The sequence below is a fragment of the Pelophylax lessonae genome (genome assembly GCF_965119305.1).
Source record: "Pelophylax lessonae genome assembly, chromosome: 3".
Classification (NCBI taxonomy): Eukaryota; Metazoa; Chordata; class Amphibia; order Anura; family Ranidae; genus Pelophylax; species Pelophylax lessonae.
Window position 1 is genome coordinate 331,263,472 of NC_138770.1, and position 25,287 is coordinate 331,288,758.

The 25,287-nt window shown below is 44.2% G+C and overlaps 1 protein-coding gene across 1 annotated transcript in view; it reads left to right on the forward strand.

The window, feature by feature from the left end:
• TINAG (tubulointerstitial nephritis antigen) overlaps nt 1–25,287 on the forward strand; it is a gene marked incomplete at its 3' end in the record, with an annotated part of 264,210 nt that overhangs the window by 19,455 nt on the left and 219,468 nt on the right. Inside the window, exon 2 of the mRNA XM_082250233.1 lies at nt 9,140–9,203. Within this exon, the coding sequence (XP_082106359.1) occupies nt 9,140–9,203 (64 nt within the window). The remainder of the gene's footprint in view (nt 1–9,139; nt 9,204–25,287) is intronic.

Genomic DNA, 25,287 nt, shown 5'->3' on the forward strand with positions numbered 1-25,287 from the left:
CGAGGATTGCAGGGCGCTTCAGTTTGCCTCCTGTTCCGAACTTCTCCTACTCCTCTTCCTCATCCTCATCCTCCCTTTAGGGTACAAAAAATTGTAATCGGGGCCTAGTCTGTGTTTGTACGTGTGAGATAAACCGTTTTATATACTTTTTTCTATTCCGCTATTCAATATACACCCTTTTGGGGTGAAAAAAATTAAATTGCGGCATAGTTTGCATATTTGACTGTGAGATACACCCGTGCGATACTGTTGTAGTTTTGTTCCGCTATTCAATAAACACCTTTCTAGGGCAAGATCATAAATTACAGAAATATGAGGAGACCGTCAAATAGGGGCCGTGGCCTGGGTCATGGTGCTGCTGGTAGAGCTCCTGCAAGGAGAGGACGTGGTCGATCTGTGCCAGCTACACGCACAAGTGAAACACCTTCCTCAAGTGTGAGTAGGCGACAGAACCTGCAGCAGTATTTGGTAGGGCATCATGCGCCTCTAGAAGTGATGAGGCCAGAACAAGTAGAGGCGATAGTAGATTGGTTTGCTGCTGACAGTGCCTCCAGTTCCTTCACATTGTCTCCCACCCAGTGTACTGCAGAAAGGTCAGAGTTGGCACCTGCAGCCGATGTCCAACCGTCTTTCACCTCACCCCCTTGCAAATCAGGCAAGCAGTCTGAGCCCCAAGTCATGCAGCAGTCTCTTCTTCTTTTTAATGACTCTGTCAGCAGGGTTTCCCAGGGCCATCCACCTGCCCCAGAAGTGGAAGAGATTGAGTGCAGCGATGCCCAACCACTTATTTCTCAAGATGAGTACATGGAAGGACCATCGCAGCACGTCTCCGATGATGATGAAACGCAGGTGCCAACTGCTGCGGCACTCAGAATTGTGGAGAACGACAAGGAGGGCACGGGTGAGGACTGGGTGGAAGATGTGGAGGACGATGGGGTCCTCGACCCCACATGGAATGAAGGTCATGCAGGTGACCTGAGTAGTTTGGAGGAAGAGGCGGTGGTCGCACAGAGCCACCAGCACAGCAGAAGAGGGAGAAGGGTGCAGAAGCGGAGCGGCCGTGCCCTAGACACTACGCCTGCTACTGCCAAATGCAGCAAGGGACCGAGCGCACCAAAGCCAGCTCAAAGGAGTTCTTTAGCGTGGAAGTTCTTCAGAAAATGTGCTGATGACAGGACACGAGTGGTTTGCACCCTGTGCAGTCAGAGCCTGAAGCAAGGCATAAACTTTCTTAACCTGAGCACAACCTGCATGATCAGGCATCTAAGTGCAAAGCACGAGCTGCAGTGGAGTAGACACCTTTAAAACCAAGAAAGGTCTCTGGCTCCTCCTGCTTCCTCTTCTGCTGCAGTCTCGGCCTCTTCATCCACCTCTGTAGTGATACCGGCACCTGCCACCCCGCAAACAGACGATCTGTCAGCAACACCACCACCTGGGTCACCAACCATCTCCACAATGTCCCGTGGAAGCGTTCAGATTTCCATCTCCCAAACACTTCAGAGGAAGAGGAAGTACCTCCCTACCCACCCGCGATCCCTGGCCCTGAATGCCAGCATTTCAAAATTCTTGGCCTTTGAAATGCTGTCATTCCGTCTGGTGGAGACGCACGGTTTTAAAAGCCTTATGTCGGTGGCTGTCCCACAGTACATCGTGCCCAGCCGCCACTACTTTTCCAGGCAAGCCATCCCTTCCCTGCACAACCAAGTGGGGGAAAAAATCAGGTGTGCACTGCGCAATGCCATCTGTGCCAAGGTCCACCTAACTACGGATACGTGGACCAGTAAGCACGGTCAGGGGCGTTATATCTCGGCACACTGGGTAAATGCAGTGGCGGATGGGCCTGAGGTGGATAGCAATTTGGCGCATGTCCTTCCACCACCGAGGATTGCAGGGCGCTTCAGTTTGCCTCCTGTTCCTAACTCCTCCTACTCCGTTTCCTCATCCTCTACTGCCTCCTCATCCGGTCAGCGTAACACCTTCACCACCAACTTCAGCACAGCCAGGGGTAAACGACAGCAGGCAGTTTTAAAACTTGCCTGTTTGGGGGAAAAACCACACACCGCGCAGGAGTTGTGGAGGAGCATGGAACAGCAGACAAACGAGTGGTTGCTGCCAGCGAGCCTCAAGCCCGGCCTGGTGGTGTGCGATAATGAGCGAAATCTAATAGCAGCTCTGGGCCTAGCCGGTTTGACGCACATCCCTTGCCTGGCGCATGTGCTGAATTTGGTGGTGCAGAGGTTCCTTAAAAATTACCCCGATATGTCAGAGCTGCTGCAGAAAGTGCGGGCCGTCTGTGCACACTTTCAGCGTTCTCACCCTGCTGCTGCTCGCCTGTCAGCGATGCAGCGTAACTTCGGCCTTCCCGCTCACCGCCTCATATGTGACGTGCCCACAAGGTGGAACTCCACCTTGCACATGCTGGAAAGACTGTGCGAGCAGCAGCAGGCCATAGTGGAGTTTCAGCTGCAGCACGCACGCATGAGTCGCTCTGCGGAACAGCACCACTTCACCACCAATAACTGGGCCTCCATGCGAGACCTGTGTGCCTTTTTGCGCTGTTTTGAGTACTCCACCAACATGGCCAGTGCCGATGACGCCGTTGTCAACTTAACTATCCCACTTCTATGCCTCCTTCAAAAAAACGATTTGGGCGATGATGGAAGAGGATGTGGCACAGGATGAGGAGGAGGAGGATGAAGAGGTAACATTTCCAAGGCTTTCAGGGCAGTTATTCGCAAGTGGCTCCGAGGGTGGGTTCCTGCACCCACAAACGCCAGGGACACAATTGTCCAGCAGGGGCACAGTTCTGGAGGATGAGGAGGATGAGGAGGAGATGGAGGAGGAGATGGAACCATGTTCACAGCAGGGTGGCACCCAGGCCAGCTCATGGCCATCACTGGTGCGTGGCTGGGGGGATACAGAGGACACAGACGATACACCTCCCACAGAGGACAGCCTTTCGTTGCCTCTGGGCAGCCTGGCACACATGAGCGATTACATGCTGCAGTGTCTCCACAACAACCGCCGAATTGCCCACATTCTAACTTGTGCTGATTACTGCTGGATCCCCGTTACAAGGACAACGTACCGTCCTTAATTCACTCACTGGAGTGCGATCGCAAGATGCGCGAGTACAAGCGCACGCTGGTAGACGCGATGCTGCTGGCATTCCCACCTGACAGCGGGGCCACAGTGGAAGCACAAGGCCAAGGTGGAGGAGGAAGAGGTCGCCAACGCAACCAGGGCACCGCCAGCACCTCAGAAGGCAGGGTTAGCATGGCCGAAATGTGGAAAAGCTTTGTCAGCACGCCACAACAAACAGCAGCACCAGCAGCTCATATGGAACGTCTTAGCAGGAGGCAGCATTTCAGCAACATGGTGGAGAAGTATGTGTGCACACGCCTACATGTAGTGAATGATGAGTCTGCCCCCTTCAACTTCTGGGTCTCCAAATTGGGCACATGGCCTGAGCTTGCCCTTTACGCCTTGGAGGTGCTGGCGTGCCCTGCAGCCAGTGTATTATCTGAACGTGTATTTAGCACGACTGGGGGCGTTATCATAGACAAGCGCAGCCGCCTGTCCAGAGACAATGTGGACAAGCTCACGTTCATTAAAATGAACCAGGCATGGATCCCACAGGACTTTTCCATACCTTGTGCAGAATAGAGATGGATACCGACCTTACCCAGCCATTGTTCTATTTTTGATCTTTCTCACTCTTTTGGGGTGTACCCTCATTTAAATTGACTGAAAAAAAGCAGTGTTGGCTACCTCGTCCTCCTCCACCGCCGCTTCCACCTACACCGCCACATCCACCACCACCTCAACCTCCCTCCTACTCCATATGGGCCTCGTCCTTCACAGATGAAGAAAATTGTTTTATTTTTCTGTTTTTTTTGTTGTTTTAAGTTATTTCCCTATCCACATTTGTTTGCAGAGCACTTGCCATGCTCTTAACTACGTTTTGCTGCCATTTGCAGCACTCTAGCCCTTTCCATTGGTGTTTTAGAGCCATTTTAGTGCCTGAAAGTTCGGGTCCCCATTGACTTCAATGGGGTTCGGAGTCCGGGTAAAGTTTGGAAAAAGTCCGGGACACGGACCCGGACTTTTTTTTCAAGTTCAGCCGAACCTCCAGGTGTCCGCTCAACTCTAATAAAGAGGTAAGACTTCCACCAAAAGCAAAAGTGTGACGCACTAAATAGGTACCCCTTACCAAAAGTATATGAACTTGTGCCAAATAGAGTAAATGTGCAGGAACTCGTGGTACCGCCACCAGTATAGACGCTCCTTACCAGATTGTAGTGTATATCACGCGTATATCAGAGTGAGCAGGTGAATAGGACACTCCAATTGAACATCAGATGTAGCCAGATAGGGACTTTCTGGTCTGGTGTATCAGCTTTAGCTGGATCCTGTTGAGGAATGAGTGCACAGAAAACATTCTCCTGTGCTCTACAAGTCCCAGATTTTTTTTTTTTTTCCAAATCCAGAATTTAACCACTTCAGCTCTGGAAGGTTTACCCCCCCTGTTTTCAAAAAATATTTATGTCCTTTTTTGACCCACAAATAGAGATTTATTTTGGTGGTATTTGATCACCTCTGCATTTTCTTTTTTTTTTTTTTTGCGCTATATTCTAAAAACTACACCAATTTTGAAAAAAAAAACAACAATATTTTTAACTTTCTGCTATAAAACATTCTCAATACGAAAATGGAAACAATTGAATTTCTTCATTAACCACTTCAGCTCCAGAAGGTTTTACCCCCTTAATGACCAGGCCATTTTTTGCGATAAGACACTGTGTTGCTTTACCTGACAATTGCACGGTCGTGAAACACTGTACACAAATAAACTTGATGTCCTTTGTTTCCCCACAAATAGAGCTTTCTTTTGGTAGTATTTGATTACCTCTGCGGTTTTTATTTTTTGCGCTATAAACAAAAAAGAACCACAATTTTGAAAAAAAAAAAAACATTTTTTACTTTCTGCTACAAAACATTTCCAATAAAAAGATTTAAAAAATCACATTTTTTCATCAATTTAGGCCAATATGTATTCTGCTACATTTTTTTGGTAAAAAAATCCTAATCAGTGTATATTGATTGGTTTGCACAAAAGTTATAGCATCTACAAACTATGGGATAGATAGATCCATAGATTTATGGACTTTTTATTTTTTTATAGTTTTTATTCGTAATGGCGGCGATCAATGATTTTTAGCGGGACTGCAACATTGCAGAGGACAAATCTGACACATAGTGACACTTTTTGGGGACCAGTGATAAAAAATGCACTGTTACTGTATAAATGACATGGACATGGTATAAATGGCATGGAAGGGAATATCACCAGGGGTGATCAAGGGGTTAAGTGTGCTCCTAGGGAGTGCTTTCAAACTGTAGGGGGAATGGATGCACTAGAGAAAAAGAGAGATCTGTGTTTAAGCTTCCTCCCTGAGAACAGCGGTCTGCCTCGTTTACATAGGCAGGCCGCAGTTCTGTCATTCCGCCGATCGGCTGGCCTCAATGGCCGCCAGACCCGCTGATTGGCTCCCGCTGTGTCCAATTACAGTGGGAGTGGTGCTTCAGTGGGGCACGCGTGCCCCTGACATCTCCTGCACAAAATCACATACATGTATGGGGTTTTGTGTAGCCGGGCCGCCCTCCTGCAGTTTATATGCAGCAGGCGGTCCAGAAGTTGTTATTTAGGCCAATATGTATTCTGCTACATATTTTTGGTAAAAAAAAATCCAAATGCGTGTATATTGATTGGTTTGCGCAAAAGTTATAATGGCTAAAAACTATGGTATATATATATATATATATATATATATATATACATACATACAGTATATATTTATTTTACTATTACTAATAATGGCAGCGATTAGCGACTTATTGCGGGACTGCGATATTGCAGCGGACAAATTAGACACATAACTGACACTTTTGACATTTTTGGGTACCAGTGACACCAATACAGTGATCAGTGCTAAAAAATATGCACTGTTACTGTACTAATGACACTGGCAGGGAAGGGGTTATCATCAGGGGCAATCAAAGGGTTATTTGTGTTCCCTGGGAGATTACTAACTGCGGGGTATGTGCTTTGACTGAGGGAATGTAAAGTTCTGTGTTGCTGCTTAGCTGAAACACAGGATCAGCACATTCCCCTCTCACAGAATGGCAATCTGCCTTGTTTACATAGGCAGACCTCCATACTGCCTCTCTCCTGAATGATCGGCGGGTCCCAGCAGACATCATGTCCGCTGGACCCGCCGATTGCTCCTGCTGTGTCCAATCACAGTGGGAGCAGGCCGCCGGCAGCAGGCACGCGTGCCCCAGACCCAGAAGTGTCAGTTCACAAACTATGTAGGTGATCTGGCACAGAGCAGCTACCCTGCCACAGTATATCTGCGTGGGGAGGTCGCTAAGCATTTAAAGTGTTAAAGGGGATTAAATACGCAATTCAAATGACTTTTTTTCCAAATAAACTAAGATTTTTCCATGGTCTGTCTAATTTACATACCTTTGTTGCCACAATCCACTATTAACTATTAAGTCATCATTAACTGACCATCCAGGCTCTTGTAAAACACAGTACAGTATTTCCTAGGTTCTGATAATGATTTAAGTGGAATATAGCATTTATATTGATCGTAGATAATTTATGGTCTGTCTTAAACTGGAAAACAAAATATATGTATGAAGAAATAATAAAACAGTACAAATTAAAAGTAGATTAGAATTAAAGTTTTTCCACAGCAAAGAAAATCACATTTACTTTATTAATGACTAATGCACAAATTTGTATCTACATGCACATTAAAAAATAAATGTCAGAGTATCTCTGTATGAAATTTTAATAAGCATTACAATAAGGTTCACACTGGTGCAATTTGTTATGTGATTTGTCATTTCAAAATTGCATGACAAGTCACACCCCATTACGGCCACCGTGGAATGGAACCGTTCAAATCATTGTGATGCAATGCAGCAACATTGAAAAAGGTTCCTGTACTACTTTTTTGGGATTTCATGTGACTTGCATAGACTTCTGTTAAATAAAGCCACAAGCCGCAATGAAATCCGAGGTGCAAATCGCACTCATCTGCGACTTTGAAATTGTGCTGAAGTAGTGCGATTTCAAAGCCACACTGGTGTGAACCAGGGCTTAGTGTGACCCCCCCAGGCACTGTATTTAAAAGATTTGTTTTTATTGTTTCACTTTAAGCATCATAAAATGATTGCCCATTTAAAAATTATCATTTTTACAAACTTTTTTTGCATTGATACATGTTCCCCAAGGCAGTACCCGGACCCCCATACCCTTTGTATGCCCAATAACTTGCATATAAACCTTAAAAATGGGAACTTTTGATTTTTCCAATTCGGGTCTCATAGACTTTATGGGGTTCATTGTTCAGCTCTTAAATTTTGCGATGTTCGAACGTTCTGGCTTAAACCGAATGGGAGGTGCTCAGCCCATCTCTGTCTATGTGAAGTTAGCAATATACCTGTTTTGGACCATCCCTACTGAATGAATCACATTAGAATGATAGCTAGACAATAAGCATTGTTCAGAGGGAGGAGTCCGGTAGTCCATTTTTCAGAAGGAGAAGCATCAATTATTTCTCTTAGTACAAATTTCCATTAACCACTTTACCACCGGAGGATTTTGCTGTCTTACGTCCAGGCCACTTTTTGCGATTCGGCGCTGTGCGACTTTTGTCTGTACGCTGTACTGACAATTGCGCGGTCGTGCGACGCTTTACCCAAACAAAATTTATGTCCTTTTTTCCCCCACAAACAGAGCTTTCTTTTGGTGGTATTTGATCACCTGTGCGATTTTTACTTTTTGCGCTATAAACAAAAAAAGAGCGTTTAGTTTGAAAAAAATAACAATATTTTTAACATTTTTTTATATGAAATTCCCCCTCCAAAAAAATGTAAAAATCTAAATTTTTTTTAATTTTTGGCCAATTTGTTTTATGCTACCTATGTTTGGTAAAAAAAATCACAATAAGCGTATTTTGATTGGTTTGCGCAAAAGTTATTGCGTTTACTAACTAAGGGAAAGATTTCTGTCATTTTTGGTGTTTTTTTTAATGCGTAATGGCGGCGATCTGCGATTTTTTTTTTGCGGGACTGCGACATTGCGGCGGACAGATCGGACCCTTGACTGACATTTTTGACACTTTTGGGGGTACCAGTGACATTTCTATAGTAATCAGTGTTATAAATATGCACTGTTACTGTAAAAATGACACTGGCAGGGAAGGGGTTAATTTTATTGGAGAGGGAGGGGTTAATGTATGCCTGGTGCTTACTGACGTGTGTGGGGGGAGGTGACTGAGTGACACAAGGACAGATCGCATGTTCAGCTATGCTGAACACTGCAATCTGTCACTCCTTGTCACTTAGGAGATCCGCCCGCTCTGTTTACACAAGCGGGCGGATCTCCAAACTCGATTCCCCAACGATCGGGGAAGAGCAGCGGCGATCGCCGCCGCTCCTCCCCTGGCCCGACTCCCGCTGTGACTGAAAACAGCGGGAGCGCGCCTACAGGGGGAGGAGTCCAGCGACGTAGGTCTACGTCGCTGGACGGAATTGAGCCACTTTGCCGCAGTACGGTCAACGTGACCGGTCGGCAAGTGGTTAAAAGATCAACTGCACCTTTGTTAAGCTCATTACAATATTGTTTTTTAAAACAAAGATGAAGTCATCCTCTAATGCTGCTTTTTAAGTATTAAAAAAAAAATCTATTTAAAAAGCTTCTGCTAGAGTGTATCCTGTAATAAAGGCATTTCCATATATATATATATATATATATATATATATATATATATTATCATGTCAAATGCATTCCACCTGGGCCACCATCTGCATAGAGTCTGTATGTTCTCTTTGTGCTTGCAAAGGTTTGCTCCTGCAATCTGACATGTACTAGTAGGTTAATTGCTTTCCTCCATGCTACCTCTACAGGATTTATGAGTGTGACATGACGTTGTGAACTTATCTGGGGCAACTATATTAATGTTAATGCATATATGCTATGTATAAATCCCTGAGTAACAATTTTTTTTTATGTAAATGAAACCAATATTTCAAGCTTTAATATTGCAAATTGTATTGACAGGGTGCTTCAAAGCCGGAACATATTATGAAGATAAATCAGTAATGAAAGACAACTGCAATTACTGGTAATGTTTATGTACATTGATGTTTAGAACATTTCATATCTATTCTAATGATTCTGGTAAAGAAGACTATAAGAGTAAGGTTACATGAGAGTTTTCCTTTCCAGTGATTTTGTACCCTGAAAATTATGTATTATTTATTAATTATGTATGAAAATTATGTATTACTATTTAAAATAGTCTAGTCCCGATAATTATAGGTAAAAATGTAAGTCACATTTGTCATTCAATGTTTGATCATGGCCATACATGGGTAAAGCTTAATTAAACATTCACACAGTTTTATAGTATTCTTTATAGGCTTGTTATCCCACGTGTTATGATCTGTACATTAGTTTTACTTAGAAATGCTAGGAAATACCTTAGTACTGAAATGAAAATGCTTCTTCTTGTCTCTCTCTCTTTAGTAATATATGCTGGCATATCTGAGTAGCAGTTTCCCCTCCCTCACTTAGGTTTCCACTAAAAGAGGAAATGGGTTATCACAGAATTAAGTGAAATGGGTTCACTCTGGTGCCAATTGGACTGTACAGTCATATTTAGACACTCTTCACACCTGATGTAATGGGAAAGGGTGGTAAGATTATAAAATGGAAGTTGTTAGTAGATTGTCTATCCAGCTGCATACAGGTTTCTTTTTCTGTGATGTTAACAGTGATTTCAAAAACATATTGTGTCAACCAGTTATTCTCAAGGCGACAGAACTATTTTCCCTGTAAATGTTCTTAGGATTAATTGAGTGTAAGCATAACAAATAAAATGTAGCTCAAAAAGTAATGATCATCTAAAAGTTATTAACCACTTAAGCCCTGGAAGATTTTACCCCCTTCCTGACCAGGGCCTATTTTGTGATTCGGCACTGCGTGAATTTAATGGACAATTGCGCGGTCGTGAGACGCTGTACCTAAACGAATTTGACGTCCTTTTTTTCCCACAAACTGGGCTTTCTTTTGGTGGTATTTGATCACCTGTGCGATTTTTTGATCATGCACTATAAACAAAAAAGAGCATCAATTTTGCAAAAATAACAATATTTTTCACATTTTTTTTATATGAAATTCCCCAAAAAAAAAAAAGTAAAAATCAATATTCACTGCTGGATGTGCCCTTAGCCCTTAGGTTGAAAAAAGTTTTTCCTATAAGGGGTATTAAAAGTAATTCACCCTTCATCTTTTTTAATATGTTTCTTTTGATAAGTAACAGAAATTGTGTAGCGCTAATACATATAAAGTGCATATAAGGATCAATATAATAGTAAAAAAAAAAAATAAATAAAATATAAAACACTCTGAATGATGATTGAACACTCTAATTGTAAATGGAAATAAACAATCCCAGCAGAACAAAAACATGAAGAAAAAGTCCTCTGGTATAAATATAATATCCGTGGGTAAAAAAATTGTGAAAAATTGTGCTTAATATAAGTGATGAAAAAACGAATAAGAAACAATAGTCCCAGTAAAAATCCAATATAGAGATCCTTGTGCATCACCCGTGAAATAAATGTATGGTAAACTGCTTACCAGACCCTTAAGGTCTTCAGAGCATATAGGTAAACCACAAATTGCTGGTATCATGGGAGAAGGATCATATAGATTTCACAGGAACACATCTCTCATACTAATGGTGCCAAATCCAATAATGATCCATATAGGAAATCCTCATATGAACACAGCCCATATATATTTAATGAAGGAAAAAGAAAGGAAGGGGCACATAGCGTAATACTGTTTGAAAAATAAAACGCTATTTATTAAAAGTTACACTTACTCAAGTTAAAAGCAAAACCGACATGAATCATAATGCAAGACCGAAGCTGCAGCATCCCGCAGGTACAGATGGAGACAGGGACCGACAGTGGGGGCGTGGCTACGTCACGTCTGGAACCACCCTACTAGTTTTGTCATTTCGTTGGTTGACGTCTTCCGTGGCGTTTATTTTATTTATTTTTTTCACTATTATATTGATCATTATATGCACTTTATATGTATTAGCACTACACAATTTCTGTTACTTATTATGTGGGCTTTTTTCTATGGGTCTGTGTTAGCAGCTTTTCTCACATCATTTTTATATTCACTATTTGATATAGCGCAAAAATATTTTTTGACTTATATGTTTCTTTTGATGCAATATCAGCTTAAGCAGACCAGTAATTCCAACTAAGGGAAGCAAATGGGAATACTAAAAAAAGGAAAGTTTGACAGTAAATCAAACAAGAAAGATCTAGCAATTCAGAGTTATTAGCTATCATTATTACTTGAAACCCCCACTGTTTTTTGCCATAATGTGCTAGCATGAACTGCATATTAACACATTATGACAGATCTACCTTTGAAAAAGAGCCCTCCAGTGCTGAGCTATCACTGCTACTGGTGCTTCCATCTTTGCTCGGTCTTTCTTCTGGATTCTCTGGCTGTTTGAATGGCTGGGCCACGTTGCCATCACTTTCACTCATGCGCATGGGAGTCACTATCATGGCATGGTGTTCTCTGCAATTATGGTAAACTCAATGTTTTGTAAATGCAGACAGCACTGAGCATGCACCTGAGATGTCATCAATGTTAAGTCGATGTTAAAATCTACCAAGCAATGCAAGCTCAGGCTGTTTCCAAGGCACCTACTGGTAAGACTTTTTATAAGCTTACCTGTAGGGCAACTTTTAAAATGTAATGTTTTGGGTGTCATATGCCTCATTGGGATATCTGCTGGGTCGGCTTATGATATTATGGTGGCCTCCATGGCTTGATTTTCCTATCTTGTGGACTGGTCCATTTTGGCGTTTTTGGATTGTGGGGCTTATATGTTGGTTATACCCCCTCCCTTTTACTTTTTTCCCCTTTTCTTCTTCTTTTACATTATATCTCGGGCTTGGCCCCCAATATATGGCTATTTCTTTCTTTGAGATTTGTTCTGCAAATCATAGATCTCAAGATCCCATCAATTTTCTATGACACTTATCAAATGATTTTAAGCTAAGGATACTGTGTCATTAAAAAGTTTTCTCTATATGCATGTATACTTGGATCCTGAAGAAGCTCAACAAGTGTGAGCGAAACGCGTAGATCCACAATTAGATCATATGGTTCATTCATAGGTCATGTGATTTTATACATGTATTGTGATACCTTTATGACTGTATCCCTTTTATACCCTTTTTTTTGTACTTTCAATAAATATAGATTAATTCCTTCTAACATATTTTGCTGCTGATGTTTGGGCACATGACTGGCTGGCCAATATCCAAGGGTATTCGGTGTACCGGAAGGACAGGGTTGGTAAAAGAGGGGGAGGGGTATGTCTCTATGTCAAGAACAATATAAAGGTGCTAGAAAGGAGTGACATTACGGATGGGATGAGCATGGATTTAGAATCTGTGTGGGTTGAACTCGATAGGGAAGAAGATAAGGGAAAAGTAGTTGTGGGGGTTTGCTATAGGCCACCTAACCAAGGGGAGGAGGTAGAGCTGGAATTTTTAGCACTAATAGGTAAAGCGGCAAAACTAGGATCAGTCATCATATTGGGGGACTTCAATTATCCCGACATTGACTGGGAAGAGGGGACTGCACACTCGCATAAGGCCCGGCTATTCACGGAAACCTTACAGGATAACTACATGTCGCAGTTGGTGGATTCCCCTACTAGAGAGAATGCTATCCTGGATCTATTGATCACTAATGACCCAGACATAATCTCGGAGGTAGGAGTCCAGGACAACCTGGGCTCTAGCGATCACAGGATGATCACATTTAGTATAAATAACAATATAAAAAGGCAAGTGGGGAACATAAGAACCCTAAACTTCAGAAGGGCAGACTTTCCAAAATTGTACTCATTGATGGAAAGGGTAAACTGGGACCAAACCCTGGGATCACTGACCACAGAGGAAAAATGGGAATGCTTTAGAACAATATTAAGCAAAGGCATCTTGCAGTGCATTCCTATGGGGAATAAATTTAGAAGAGACAAAGCCAAACCTGGCTGGCTAAACCGTAGCGTTAAAAAACTTATTAGGGGAAAAAAATTGGCCTTCAAGAAATATAAATCAGAGGGCACAGTATCGGCCTTCCAGCAATACAAGGAGGAAAATAAGAAGTGTAAACACGAAATCAAGATGGCTAAAATCAACTTTGAGAGACAAATAGCGGAGGATAGTAAAAAAAACCCAAAGAAATTCTTTAAATATATCAACAGCAAAAAAACTAGGGCAGTGCATATTGCACACATAATTAACGATGATGGGAGGATGGTTACAGAGGACACTGAAAAAGCAACCGTGCTGAATTCTTTTTTCTCGTCAGTTTTTACGCAGGAAAAGGAAGGGTACACTGACCATGACTGTATGGTTAGTAGTAATACACAGGACTTGCCACTATGGCTAACAGAGGGGGAAATCAGGGAAAGACTGGATAAACTTAACACAAACAAATCACCAGGCCCGGATGGCGTACATCCGAGAGTGCTCAAGGAACTCAGTATGGTTATATCTAGACCACTGTTCCTGATCTTTGCTGACAGTATTAGGACAGGAGATGTACCAGGGGATTGGAGGAAGGCTAACGTGATTCCGATATTCAAAAAGGGCCAGAGACATATCCCGGGAAATTATAGGCCTGTCAGTCTGACATCAATAATATGTAAACTTTTGGAGGGGATGATAAGGGACTATATCGTAGAGTATGCTAAAGACAACAACATCATCAGTAGTAACCAGCACGGGTTTACAAATGGGCGTTCTTGTCAAACCAATCTCTTAGCATTCTACGAGGAAGTGAGCTGTGAGCTAGATAGGGGGAGACCAGTGGATGTGGTGTACTTGGATTTCGCTAAGGCGTTTGATACAGTTCCCCACAAGCGCTTAATTTATAAAATAAGGTCTGCAGGTATCGACAGCAGGGTTTGCTCTTGGATACGGAATTGGCTAAAAGGCCGTGTCCAAAGGGTAGTAATAAACAGCGCATACTCAGACTGGTCTGAGGTAGTAAGCGGGGTGCCCCAGGGCTCAGTCCTGGGACCAACCTTGTTCAATTTATTCATAAACAGCATTGAGGAAGGGATCAGTAGTTCGTTATCAGTTTTTGCAGATGACACAAAATTGGCCAGGACAATAACTGCACAGCATGAAGCAGATATCCTACAGAATGACCTGGACAAAATTACGGAGTGGGCAACGACATGGCAAATGAGGTTTAATGTGGAGAAGTGTAAGGTTTTGCACTTGGGGACCAAAAACATAAAAACACAATACATGTTAGGAGGGGAACCCTTGGGGGAATCAAAAATGGAGAAAGATTTGGGAGTCTTAGTTGATGATAGATTAGGCAACAGCATGCAATGCCAAGCGGCAGCTTCCAAAGCCAACAGAATATTAGCATGCATAAAGAAAGGGATGTATTCCAGAGATAAGACTATAATCCTTCCACTTTATAAAACTCTGGTCCGACCGCATCTGGAGTATTCTGTCCAGTTCTGGTCGCCAGTCCTCAGGAGGGATGTGTTGGAGCTGGAGAAAGTCCAGAGAAGGGCAACTAAACTGATTAGGGGGTTGGAGGACCTTACCTATGAAGAGCGGCTGCAATCGCTCGATTTATTTTCCCTGGAGAAAAGACGTCTGAGAGGGGACATGATAGCAATTTATAAATATCTTAATGGGGATCTCAGCTTAGAAGAAAAGCTGTTCATTCGAAGGAATTGCATGAGGACTCGAGGACATACAATGCGATTAGAGGAGAAGCGTTTTAACCTCAGGCAACGTGGGGGGTTCTTTACTGTTAGGGCTACAAGATTGTGGAATTGTCTACCACAAGAGGTGGTTTCTGCGGGTAGTATGGTGACTTTCAAAAGACTCTTAGACTTACATCTCAAGGATCAGGAGATTGAGGGCTATGTTAGATGATTACAGTCACACACACCTACACAGGTTGAACTGGATGGACTATTGTCTTTATTCAACCTCGCCTACTATGTAACTATGTAACTATGTAACATATTCCCCTCCCGCTTCATTTTCCCACCATACCTGGTTACATTTACCCAATTTTTAGTTAATTTAAGAAGAGTTTCTCTCTCCATACAAAATTTGTAATGTTAATACCACTTTAACCACTTTTGCGCGGTCATGCGATGCTGTACCCAAATAAAATGAATGCCTTTTTTTTTTTTCACAAAAAGAGCTTTCTTTTGGTGGTATTTGATCACCTGTGAGATTTTTATTTTTTGCACCATAAACAATAAAAGAGTGACGTATCTAAAAAAAAATATATATATTTTTCACATTGTGCTCTAAAACATAACCAAAAAAGACATTTAAAATCTAAAATTTTCATCCTTTTAGGCCAATTTGTATTCTGCTACATATTTTTGGTATAAAAAAAATCGCAAAAAGTTTATTTTGATTTGCGCAAAAGTTACCACGTCTACAAATTAGGGGAAAGATTTATGTCATTTTTATTTATTTATATTTTTTACTAGTAATGGTGGAGATCTTCTATTTTTTTGGGAGATTGCAACATTGTGGCTGACAGATTGGACCCCTAACTGACATTTTTGACACTTTTTGGGGGACCAGTGACATTGCTACAGTAATCAGTGCTAAAAATATGCACTGTTACTGTAATAATGACACTGGCAGGGAAGGGGTTAACCCAGGGGTGATCAAAGGGTTAATTGCCCAGGGGAGTGTACCCTAACTGTGGGGGGAGGGACTTTTGAAATGATCATAGAGACCTGTGATCCTATATAGAAGGATCACATGCGCTCTGTGATCATTTCAGAGAGAACAACGGTCGGCTGTGTTTACAACAGCTGACCATCCTTCTCTCTCAGCAGGGAGTGATCGCGTGCATGCTCTCAGTGAACCAACAGACCCATACATCGATTCGCGCAGCCGAGCCATCCTGCCGCAGTATATATGTGGCAGGTGGTTGGCAAGCGGTTAAGGGACTAAAAAAAATTTATGTTCTTCTGGAAAACACAATAATGGAAGTGTGCAAGAGTCCCATCAAAATCATGTGTCAGTCTTTATGTTGTTTCCTTATACTTGTGTAGTGATGCTTGTGATTTGAAGAGTGGATTCCTTTTGAATTGAAACACTGTAAAACTATACTGATGCTGATGTTATAGCAGTCTTTGTGCAATCTCTTAAAGTGGAAGTAAACTTCCATGCATGAAATTGACCTATAGATAAGCCTATAATAAGGCTTATCTGTAGGTACTGTAAATATCTCCTAAATGTGCACAGTTTTGGAGATATTTACTGTAGATGCCGCCAGTGACTTCTATGGCGGATGTGCTCTGAAGAAACGGCATACCCATCCCGTTCCTTCAGAGTCCAGTGCCATAAACAGCGGCTTCTTTGGAGACAGTGCACCACTAGGGGGCTTTGTTCTAAGGTAAGTTTCACATAATGTGCTAGCATGCAATGCATACTAGCACATTATGACATTGCCTTGCAGGCTAAAAAAAAAAAGCCAGCAATTTACTGCTGCTTTAACAGTTCCCTGCAGATGCATATATACAGTAAATCAGATTGCATTGTATTCTTCTTGAATCATTAGAGACCACTGTGATTATTGACATACACAGTGAATGAAAGTACTAAACAGGCAAGAACAATAGATGTGCAAAAGTAATTGGCTTTGGGAACTAGAGACCTAAATCACATTATTATATAGGACAAAGGTCAGACTTGAATCTACTTATGTGTCCTGTGTGTGACCAATTTTTGAGACCTTGTGTGTTTATTTGTGTTGCAAGAAAAACACCTCAGTCTCACTAATTATCTAGGGAACATGGAATGCTAACCACCATATAACAACAATATTTGTTTTGGGTGGGTGGTTAAATTCATTTTCTAGCACACATGTCGCATAAAATATTGCAAGAATTGAAATTATCAATAAGCATAGGTATCAATCTTTTATGCCAATTTCCCTGGATGATTAGCGTGAGCTTATTGAAGAATGCCAGTGTGCAAATCTTTTTTGACTATGCTGGACTTATTTACCAATATGACACATTTCCCATATTGGACTGGTAAATAATGTGTCACAGTTAAGGATGCAGAAGCAGAGGGTACTTGTGTAGCTGCTTACCATACAATCAGGGCCGGTTTTAGACAAAGTGTGGCCCTGGGCAAACCTAAAAGTGGGGCCCCAAATTTTTTTATATTCTACCAAAAATATAGGCGCATTTAATCAATTTAGCCAAATAAAACATACAACTACATGAAAATATGCTTTAATTAAATAACATTAAATAGAATAAATAAGAAATCAAGTGAGCTTTGCACCTTCACACATCAGATCACCCCAATTCCTGTACCTTCATACATCAGATCAGCCCCAATTCCTGGACCTTCACACCTCAGACCACCCCAATTTCTGGACCTTCACACCTCAGACCACCCCAATTCCTGCACCTTCACACCTCAGGCCACCTCAATTCCTGCACCTTCACACCTCAAATCACCCCAATTCCTGCACCTTCACACCTCAGATCAGCCCCTGGTAGGCTGGCACTGGCAGCAACAATTTTATTCAAATCAGGATTTCTTCTGCAAATAACCTGGCAGGCTGGCACTGGCAGCAAATATTTTATTCAAATCAGGATTTCTTCTGCAAATAGGCTGGCATCAGAGTCAGACAATTACCAAAACCAATGTCATCATGACACATGATCAAAAAATTAGGAAAAATAAGGATTTCTTCTGCAAATAGCCTGGCAGTGACATCATCAGATCAGACAAGGCACTGGCAGGCATTGTACTAGACTAGTGCTATGCCTGGCTGCCAGTGCCAGGCCAGCCTATTTGCAAAAGAAATCCTGATTTGAATTAAATTGTTGCTGCCAGTGCCAGTATATTTGCAGAAGAAATCCTGATTTCTTTGAATAAAATTGTTGCTGCCAGTGCCAGCCCAGCCTGTCTGCAAAATAAATCCCTAAGTAGAAGTCACTCCTCTCTCCAGTCCTCCACTTACCTTGGGTGTGCTGTGCGGTGTGGCTGCAGAGTGTTCCCGCTGGACATAGTACAGGAGATGGTCAGAGACTGCAAACATGATACAAGAGATGGCCAGAGACTACGGACCTGATACAAGAGATGGTCAGAGACCACGGACATGATACAGGAGATGGTCAGCGACTGAGGACATGAAACAGGAGATGGTCAGAGACTGAGGACATGATACAGGAGATGGTCAGAGACTGAGGACATGATACAGGAGATGGTCAGAGACTGAGTACATGATACAGGAGATGGTCAGAGACTGAGAACATGATACAGGAGATGGTCAGAGACTGAGGACATGATACAGGAGATGGTCAGAGACTGAGGACATGATACAGGAGATGGTCAGAGACTGAGGACATGATACAGGAGATGGTCAGAGACTGAGGACATGATACAAGAGATGGTCAGAGACTACAGACATGATACAGTAGATGGTCAGAGAGTGCAGACGTGATACAAGAGATGGTCAGAGACGATACAAGAGATGGTCAGAGACTGCAGACGTGATACAGTAGATGGTCAGAGAGTGAAGACGTGATACAAGAGATGGTCAGAGACGATACAAGAGATGGTCAGAGACTGCAGACGTGATACAAGAGCTGGTCAGACTGCAGACATGATACAGGAGATGGTCAGAGACTGCAGACGTGATACAAGAGCTGGTCAGACTGCAGATATGATACAGGAGATGGTCAGAGACTGCAGACGTGATACAAGAGCTGGTCAGAGACTGCAGACATAGTACAGGAGATGGTCCAGAGACTGCGGATGTGATACAAGAGAAGGTCAGAGACTGCAGACATGATAGAAGATAGAAGGACACTAGGGGGGCCGGAGAGCACAGGGAAAGCAGATAGCACTGGAGGAGCTGAAGGGCAGGGGGGGGATACAAGAGATGGCCAGAGACTGAGGACATGATACAGGAGATGGTCAGAGACTGAGGACATGATACAGGAGATGGTCAGAGACTGAGAACATGATACAGGAGATGGTCAGAGACTGAGGACATGATACAGGAGATGGTCAGAGACTGAGGACATGATACAGGAGATGGTCAGAGACTGAGGACATGATACAGGAGATGGTCAGAGACTGAGGACATGATACAAGAGATGGTCAGAGACTACAGACATAATACAGTAGATGGTCAGAGAGTGCAGACGTGATACAAGAGATGGTCAGAGACGATACAAGAGATGGTCAGAGACTGCAGACGTGATACAGTAGATGGTCAGAGAGTGCAGACGTGATACAAGAGATGGTCAGAGACGATACAAGAGATGGTCAGAGACTGCAGACGTGATACAAGAGCTGGTCAGACTGCAGACATGATACAGGAGATGGTCAGAGACTGCAGACGTGATACAAGAGCTGGTCAGAGACTGCAGACGTGATACAAGAGCTGGTCAGAGACTGCAGACATAGTACAGGAGATGGTCCAGAGACTGCGGATGTGATACAAGAGAAGGTCAGAGACTGCAGACATGATAGAAGATAGAAGGACACTAGGGGGGCCGGAGAGCACAGGGAAAGCAGATAGCACTGGAGGAGCTGAAAGGCAAAGGGGGGGGGAACTGAAGAGAATTAAGGGGGGGGTTTGGAAAGCATTGCAGGGGGGTTGGAAGGCACAGGGTGTGGATAGCACTGGGGGGGGGGGGGTGGCGGGCAGGGAAAACAAGGGGGATGGAGAGCATGGGGGGAGGACTGGAGAGCACTGGGGGGGAACTGGAAATCACTTAGGGGGGAGCCAGGGAGCACAGGGGGGTGGAGAGCACTGAGGGAGCCAAAGAGCATAGGGGGAGATGAAAAGCACTGTGGGGACTTGAAGAGCACGGGGGGGGGGCTAAGGAGCACAGGGCGGGGGGCTAAAGAGTACAGGGGGTTTAAGAGCACTGGGGGAGGGGGGCTAAGATCACTGGGGGGGGCTAAGATCACTGGGGGGGCTAAGATCACACTGGGGGGGCTAAGATCACTGGGGGGGCTAAGAACACTGGGGGGGCTAAGATCACTGGGGGGGCTAAGATCACTGGGGGGGGCTAAGATCACTGGGGGGCTAAGATCACTGGGGGGGCAGTAAAAGAAGTTGAATAGGAGGGGGATGGGACAGCTCAGCTGCATATAGAGAAATTGATATTTCCATATTTCTCCTGCAGCCGCAGAATGCCTGCAGAAGGGAGGAGAAGAATCCATCCATCCAGCGGCATAAGGAAACATCAAATCCTCTATATGCAGCCGAGCCACCCCACCCCCCTCCTATTCAGCACACACGGCTGGGGCTGCACCAGCTGCACTGCAGGCAGTCACTTACCTTCTCTCCCCGCCGCCGCCCCCTGCGAGCAGCCCGGAGTCGGGCTGAAGGAGCTCCCATCTGCAGCGGCTTCAGTGATCATCGGCGGCCACGGGAAGGAACACACGCACACTGACTACTTGACTTCCGGAACGGCTCTGCGGCCAATCAGCCTTCTGCTGATTGGCCGCGGTGCCGGTGTATCTGGCAAGTACACTGGCCGGCGGCCGCCCGCAGTAATGGAACGTCTTTTAGTGTCTGTGAATCTGATGACTCTGAGCGCCGCGGCCCACCGGGACTCTGCCCGATGGCCAATCCGACCCTGGCTGACAGTGACACGGGGCCCGGGGCCCCTGGACATTCGGGGCCCTGGGCAGTTGCCCAGGTTGTCCCCCCCTAATGCCGGCCCTGCATACAATCCAGGAATACTTCCAAAAATTAAATAGACAAGGACATTTTTTCATCTAGCATTGTCCCCCGGATTGAGAAAAACATAGCATCTTAGACACAATGCAAGGTAAATACATAAAGGAGATGTAAATATTAGTGACAAATATTCAACATACCCAAATATCACAGCCAACCACACAGAAATACCCTTTAAATGGCTTTTAAAAATTCCTGATTACTTTAAAAGACAAATATGGCTTATGATAAGACTTTTAGGCACCTTTCACACAGGCGGACTGTTCAGATCCGCCTGTCCGTTTTTTTGGCGGATCTGAACGGTCCCCCCATGCATCCCTATGGGGAATCGGATGTCAGCGGAGACATGTCCGCTGACATCCGATTTGATCCGATCTGTCAAATCTGGACAGATGGAAACCCTATTTTCCATCCGTCCAGCGGATTTGATCGGATGGGATCGGATGAGAACGGACCGACGGTCCGTTCCCATCTGATTCCCCCATACAGATGTATGGGGAACTGACAGCTGTGTCTCCGCACAGCTGTCATCCTCCTGCTCAGCGGGGGATCGGCGGATCGATCCCCCGCTGAGATAAACAGAGTCCGTCCGACGGACGGACAGTGTGAACGGGGCCTAAGGCTGATATACTGACAAAAGGTGCAAGCCCAGGACCCCCTGCCCTTGAACAAAATAATCACGTGACCTGTGCAGCTCCCCGTGCTGAATGATGGGTGTGGCCGAATTGCACTGATAGTGGAAAGGCCTTAAAAGGGTTAAATAATCTACTCACTGTATACCACATTCCTTAGACTCAAACAATATGCTTTAATTACTGTGCCAACAATGAGAGTCTAACAGGCATGTACAATACTCAGCACAATCACTTTTTAAAAACAAAAATGAAAGTCTTACATTATATATGTTTTTCAGCCTACCTTAAAGAAGAACTTTAGAAAATAGTCAGTGACTATTTTACAACTAACAACTGTTAAGACAATTAACACTTTGGTATGAAGTTTTTGTGGTCATTGGCTGGCTGTAAACATACCTCCCTTACATTAGTGGTCAGTAGTGATTAGTGATAAGCAAATCATCAGGGCCAGTGAACACATTAAAAAATACACAAATTGCTTACTCCTTAAAAATCTCTATATCCTATGGCATTCTCCAATATATATATATATATACATACCAGTTGAATATTTAAAAAACTTTTTGAATCTATACTAAAATGTTCTGTTCAGGGATACAGCAGGCATAAAAGATTCTTGCTAATCCTTTGAATAATGGAAGCCTGATTTCCCAGATTTCATCCTTCACTGTCTAGAGGCTCAAATGTCACATCTCTTCTATTTGGCCAATGGGGAACAGGTTCACCTCCCTACTTTGGTTCTTGTAGTAGTTAGAGGAGCTAAAAAATAAACAATATCATCTAGTTGTAAGAAGAAAATGATCTCCCAAAACAAGCTTTTATGGTGTGGGATATATCTTTCAACAAGTTGAATATTTCTGAACCCTACGTTCATACCAGACTGTCACAGATCATCCTTCAGCAAGCTAGCATGTATAACTGACATGACTAGTCGTGTCCAGACTGCAATGAATTGCACAGCTGATATATACTCAGATACACTAAAGTCCTGTACTAGCATGTGCAGGATGCATACAAACACTTAGGAGTAATAGAGTGGATCTCACCACTGCTTGTCATACATTCTCTTCGTATCAAGCTGTCTGCTGCCATCCATGTAACACTGTGTATAGAACTGTAGATATCCATTTTGTAGCTCCCGGCATCTGAACAAAATGGCAGGATTTAGCTAAGTATCCCAACAGGGCAAGCCAGTCGGCGTGCACTCTGGTTAGGTAGTAGGACGCATGGCCATGGGGAGGGACAGGGATATGTTTTATGTCAAAAAAACACCTTCAGCCATTCTGAAATGACACTGACTGCAGGCAGGGCCGGTTTTAGACAAAGTGTGGCCCTGGGCAAACCTAAAAGTGGGGCCCCAAATTTTTTTATATTCTACCAAAAATATAGGCGCTTTTAATCAATTTAGCCAAATAAAACATACAACTACATGAAAATATGCTTTAATTAAATAACATTAAATAGAATAAATAAGAAATCAAGTGAGCTTTGCACCTTCACACATCAGATCACCCCAATTCCTGCACCTTCACAAATCAGATCACCCCAATTCCTGCACCTTCACACCTCAGATGACCCCAATTTCTGCACCTTCACAAATCAGACCACCCCAATTCCTGCACCTTCACACCTCAGACCACCCCAATTCCTGCACCTTCACACCTCAGACCACCCCAATTCCTGCACCTTCACACCTCAGACCACCCCAATTTCTGCACCTTCACACCTCAGACCACCCCAATTCCTGCACCTTCACAACTCAGACCACCCCAATTTCTGCACCTTCACAAATCAGATCACCCCAATTCCTGCATCTTCACACCTCAGACCACCCCAATTTCTGCACCTTCACACCTCAGACCACCCCAATTCCTGCACCTTCACACCTCAGACCACCCCAATTTCTGCACCTTCACAAATCAGATCACCCCAATTCCTGCACCTTCACACCTCAGATCACCCCAATTCCTGCACCTTCACACCTCAGATCAGCCCCAATTCCTGCACCTTCACACCTCAGATCACCCCAAATCCTGCGCCTTCACACCTCAGACCACCCCAATTCCTGCACCTTCACACCTCAGACCACCCCAATTTCTGCACCTTCACACCTCAGACCACCCCAATTTCTGCACCTTCACACCTCAGGCCACCCCAATTTCTGCACCTTCACACCTAAGACCACCCCAATTCCTGCACCTTCACACCTCAGACCACCCCAATTCCTGCACCTTCACACCTCAGGCCACCCCAATTTCTGCACCTTCACACCTCAGATCACCCCAATTCCTGCACCTTCACACCTCAGATCACCCCAATTCCTGCACCTTCACACCTCAGGCCACCCCAATTTCTGCACCTTCACACCTCAGACCACCCCAATTCCTGCACCTTCACACCTCAGATCAGCCCCAATTCCTGCACCTTCACACCTCAGATCACCCTAAATCCTGCGCCTTCACACCTCAGACCACCCCAATTCCTGCACCTTCACACCTCAGACCACCCCAATTTCTGCACCTTCACACCTCAGACCACCCCAATTCCTGCACCTTCACACCTCAGGCCACCCCAATTTCTGCACCTTCACACCTCAGACCACCCCAATTCCTGCACCTTCACACCTCAGATCACCCCAATTTCTGCACCATCACACCTCAGACCACCCCAATTCCTGCACCTTCACACCTCAGGCCACCCCAATTTCTGCACCATCACACCTCAGACCACCCCAATTCCTGCACCTTCACACCTCAGGCCACCCCAATTTCTGCACCTTCACACCTCAGATCACCCCAATTCCTGCACCTTCACACCTCAGATCACCCCAATTTCTGCACCATCACACCTCAGACCACCCCAATTCCTGCACCTTCACACCTCAGGCCACCCCAATTTCTGCACCATCACACCTCAGACCACCCCAATTCCTGCACCTTCACACCTCAGGCCACCCCAATTTCTGCACCTTCACACCTCAGATCACCCCAATTCCTGCACCTTCACACCTCAGATCACCCCAATTTCTGCACCTTCACACCTCAGACCACCCCAATTCCTGCACCTTCACACCTCAGATCACCCCAATTTCTGCACCTTCACACCTCAGATCAGCCCCTGGTAGGCTGGCACTGGCAGCAAATATTTTATTCAAATCAGGATTTCTTCTGCAAATAGGCTGGCATCAGAGTCAGACAATTACCAAAACCAATGTCATCATGACACATGATCAAAAAATGAGGAAAAATAAGGATTTTTTCTGCAAATAGCCTGGCAGTGACATCATCAGATCAGACAAGGCACTGGCAGGCATAGTACTAGACTAGTACTATGCCTGGCTGCCAGTGCCAGGCCAGCCTATTTGCAAAAGAAATCCTGATTTGAATTAAATTGTTGCTGCCAGTGCCAGTATATTTGTAGAAGAAATCCTGATTTCTTTGAATAAAATTGTTGCTGCCAGTGCCAGCCCAGCCTATCTGCAAAATAAATCCCTAAGTAGAAGTCACTCCTCTCTCCAGTCCTCCACTTACCTTGGGTGTGCTGTGCGGTGTGGCTGCAGAGTGTTCCCGCTGTACATAGTACAGGAGATGGTCAGAGACTGCAAACATGATACAAGAGATGGTCAGAGACTGAGGACATGATACAGGAGATGGTCAGAGACTGAGGACATGATACAGTAGATGGTCAGAGACTGAGGACATGATACAGTAGATGGTCAGAGACTGAGGACAT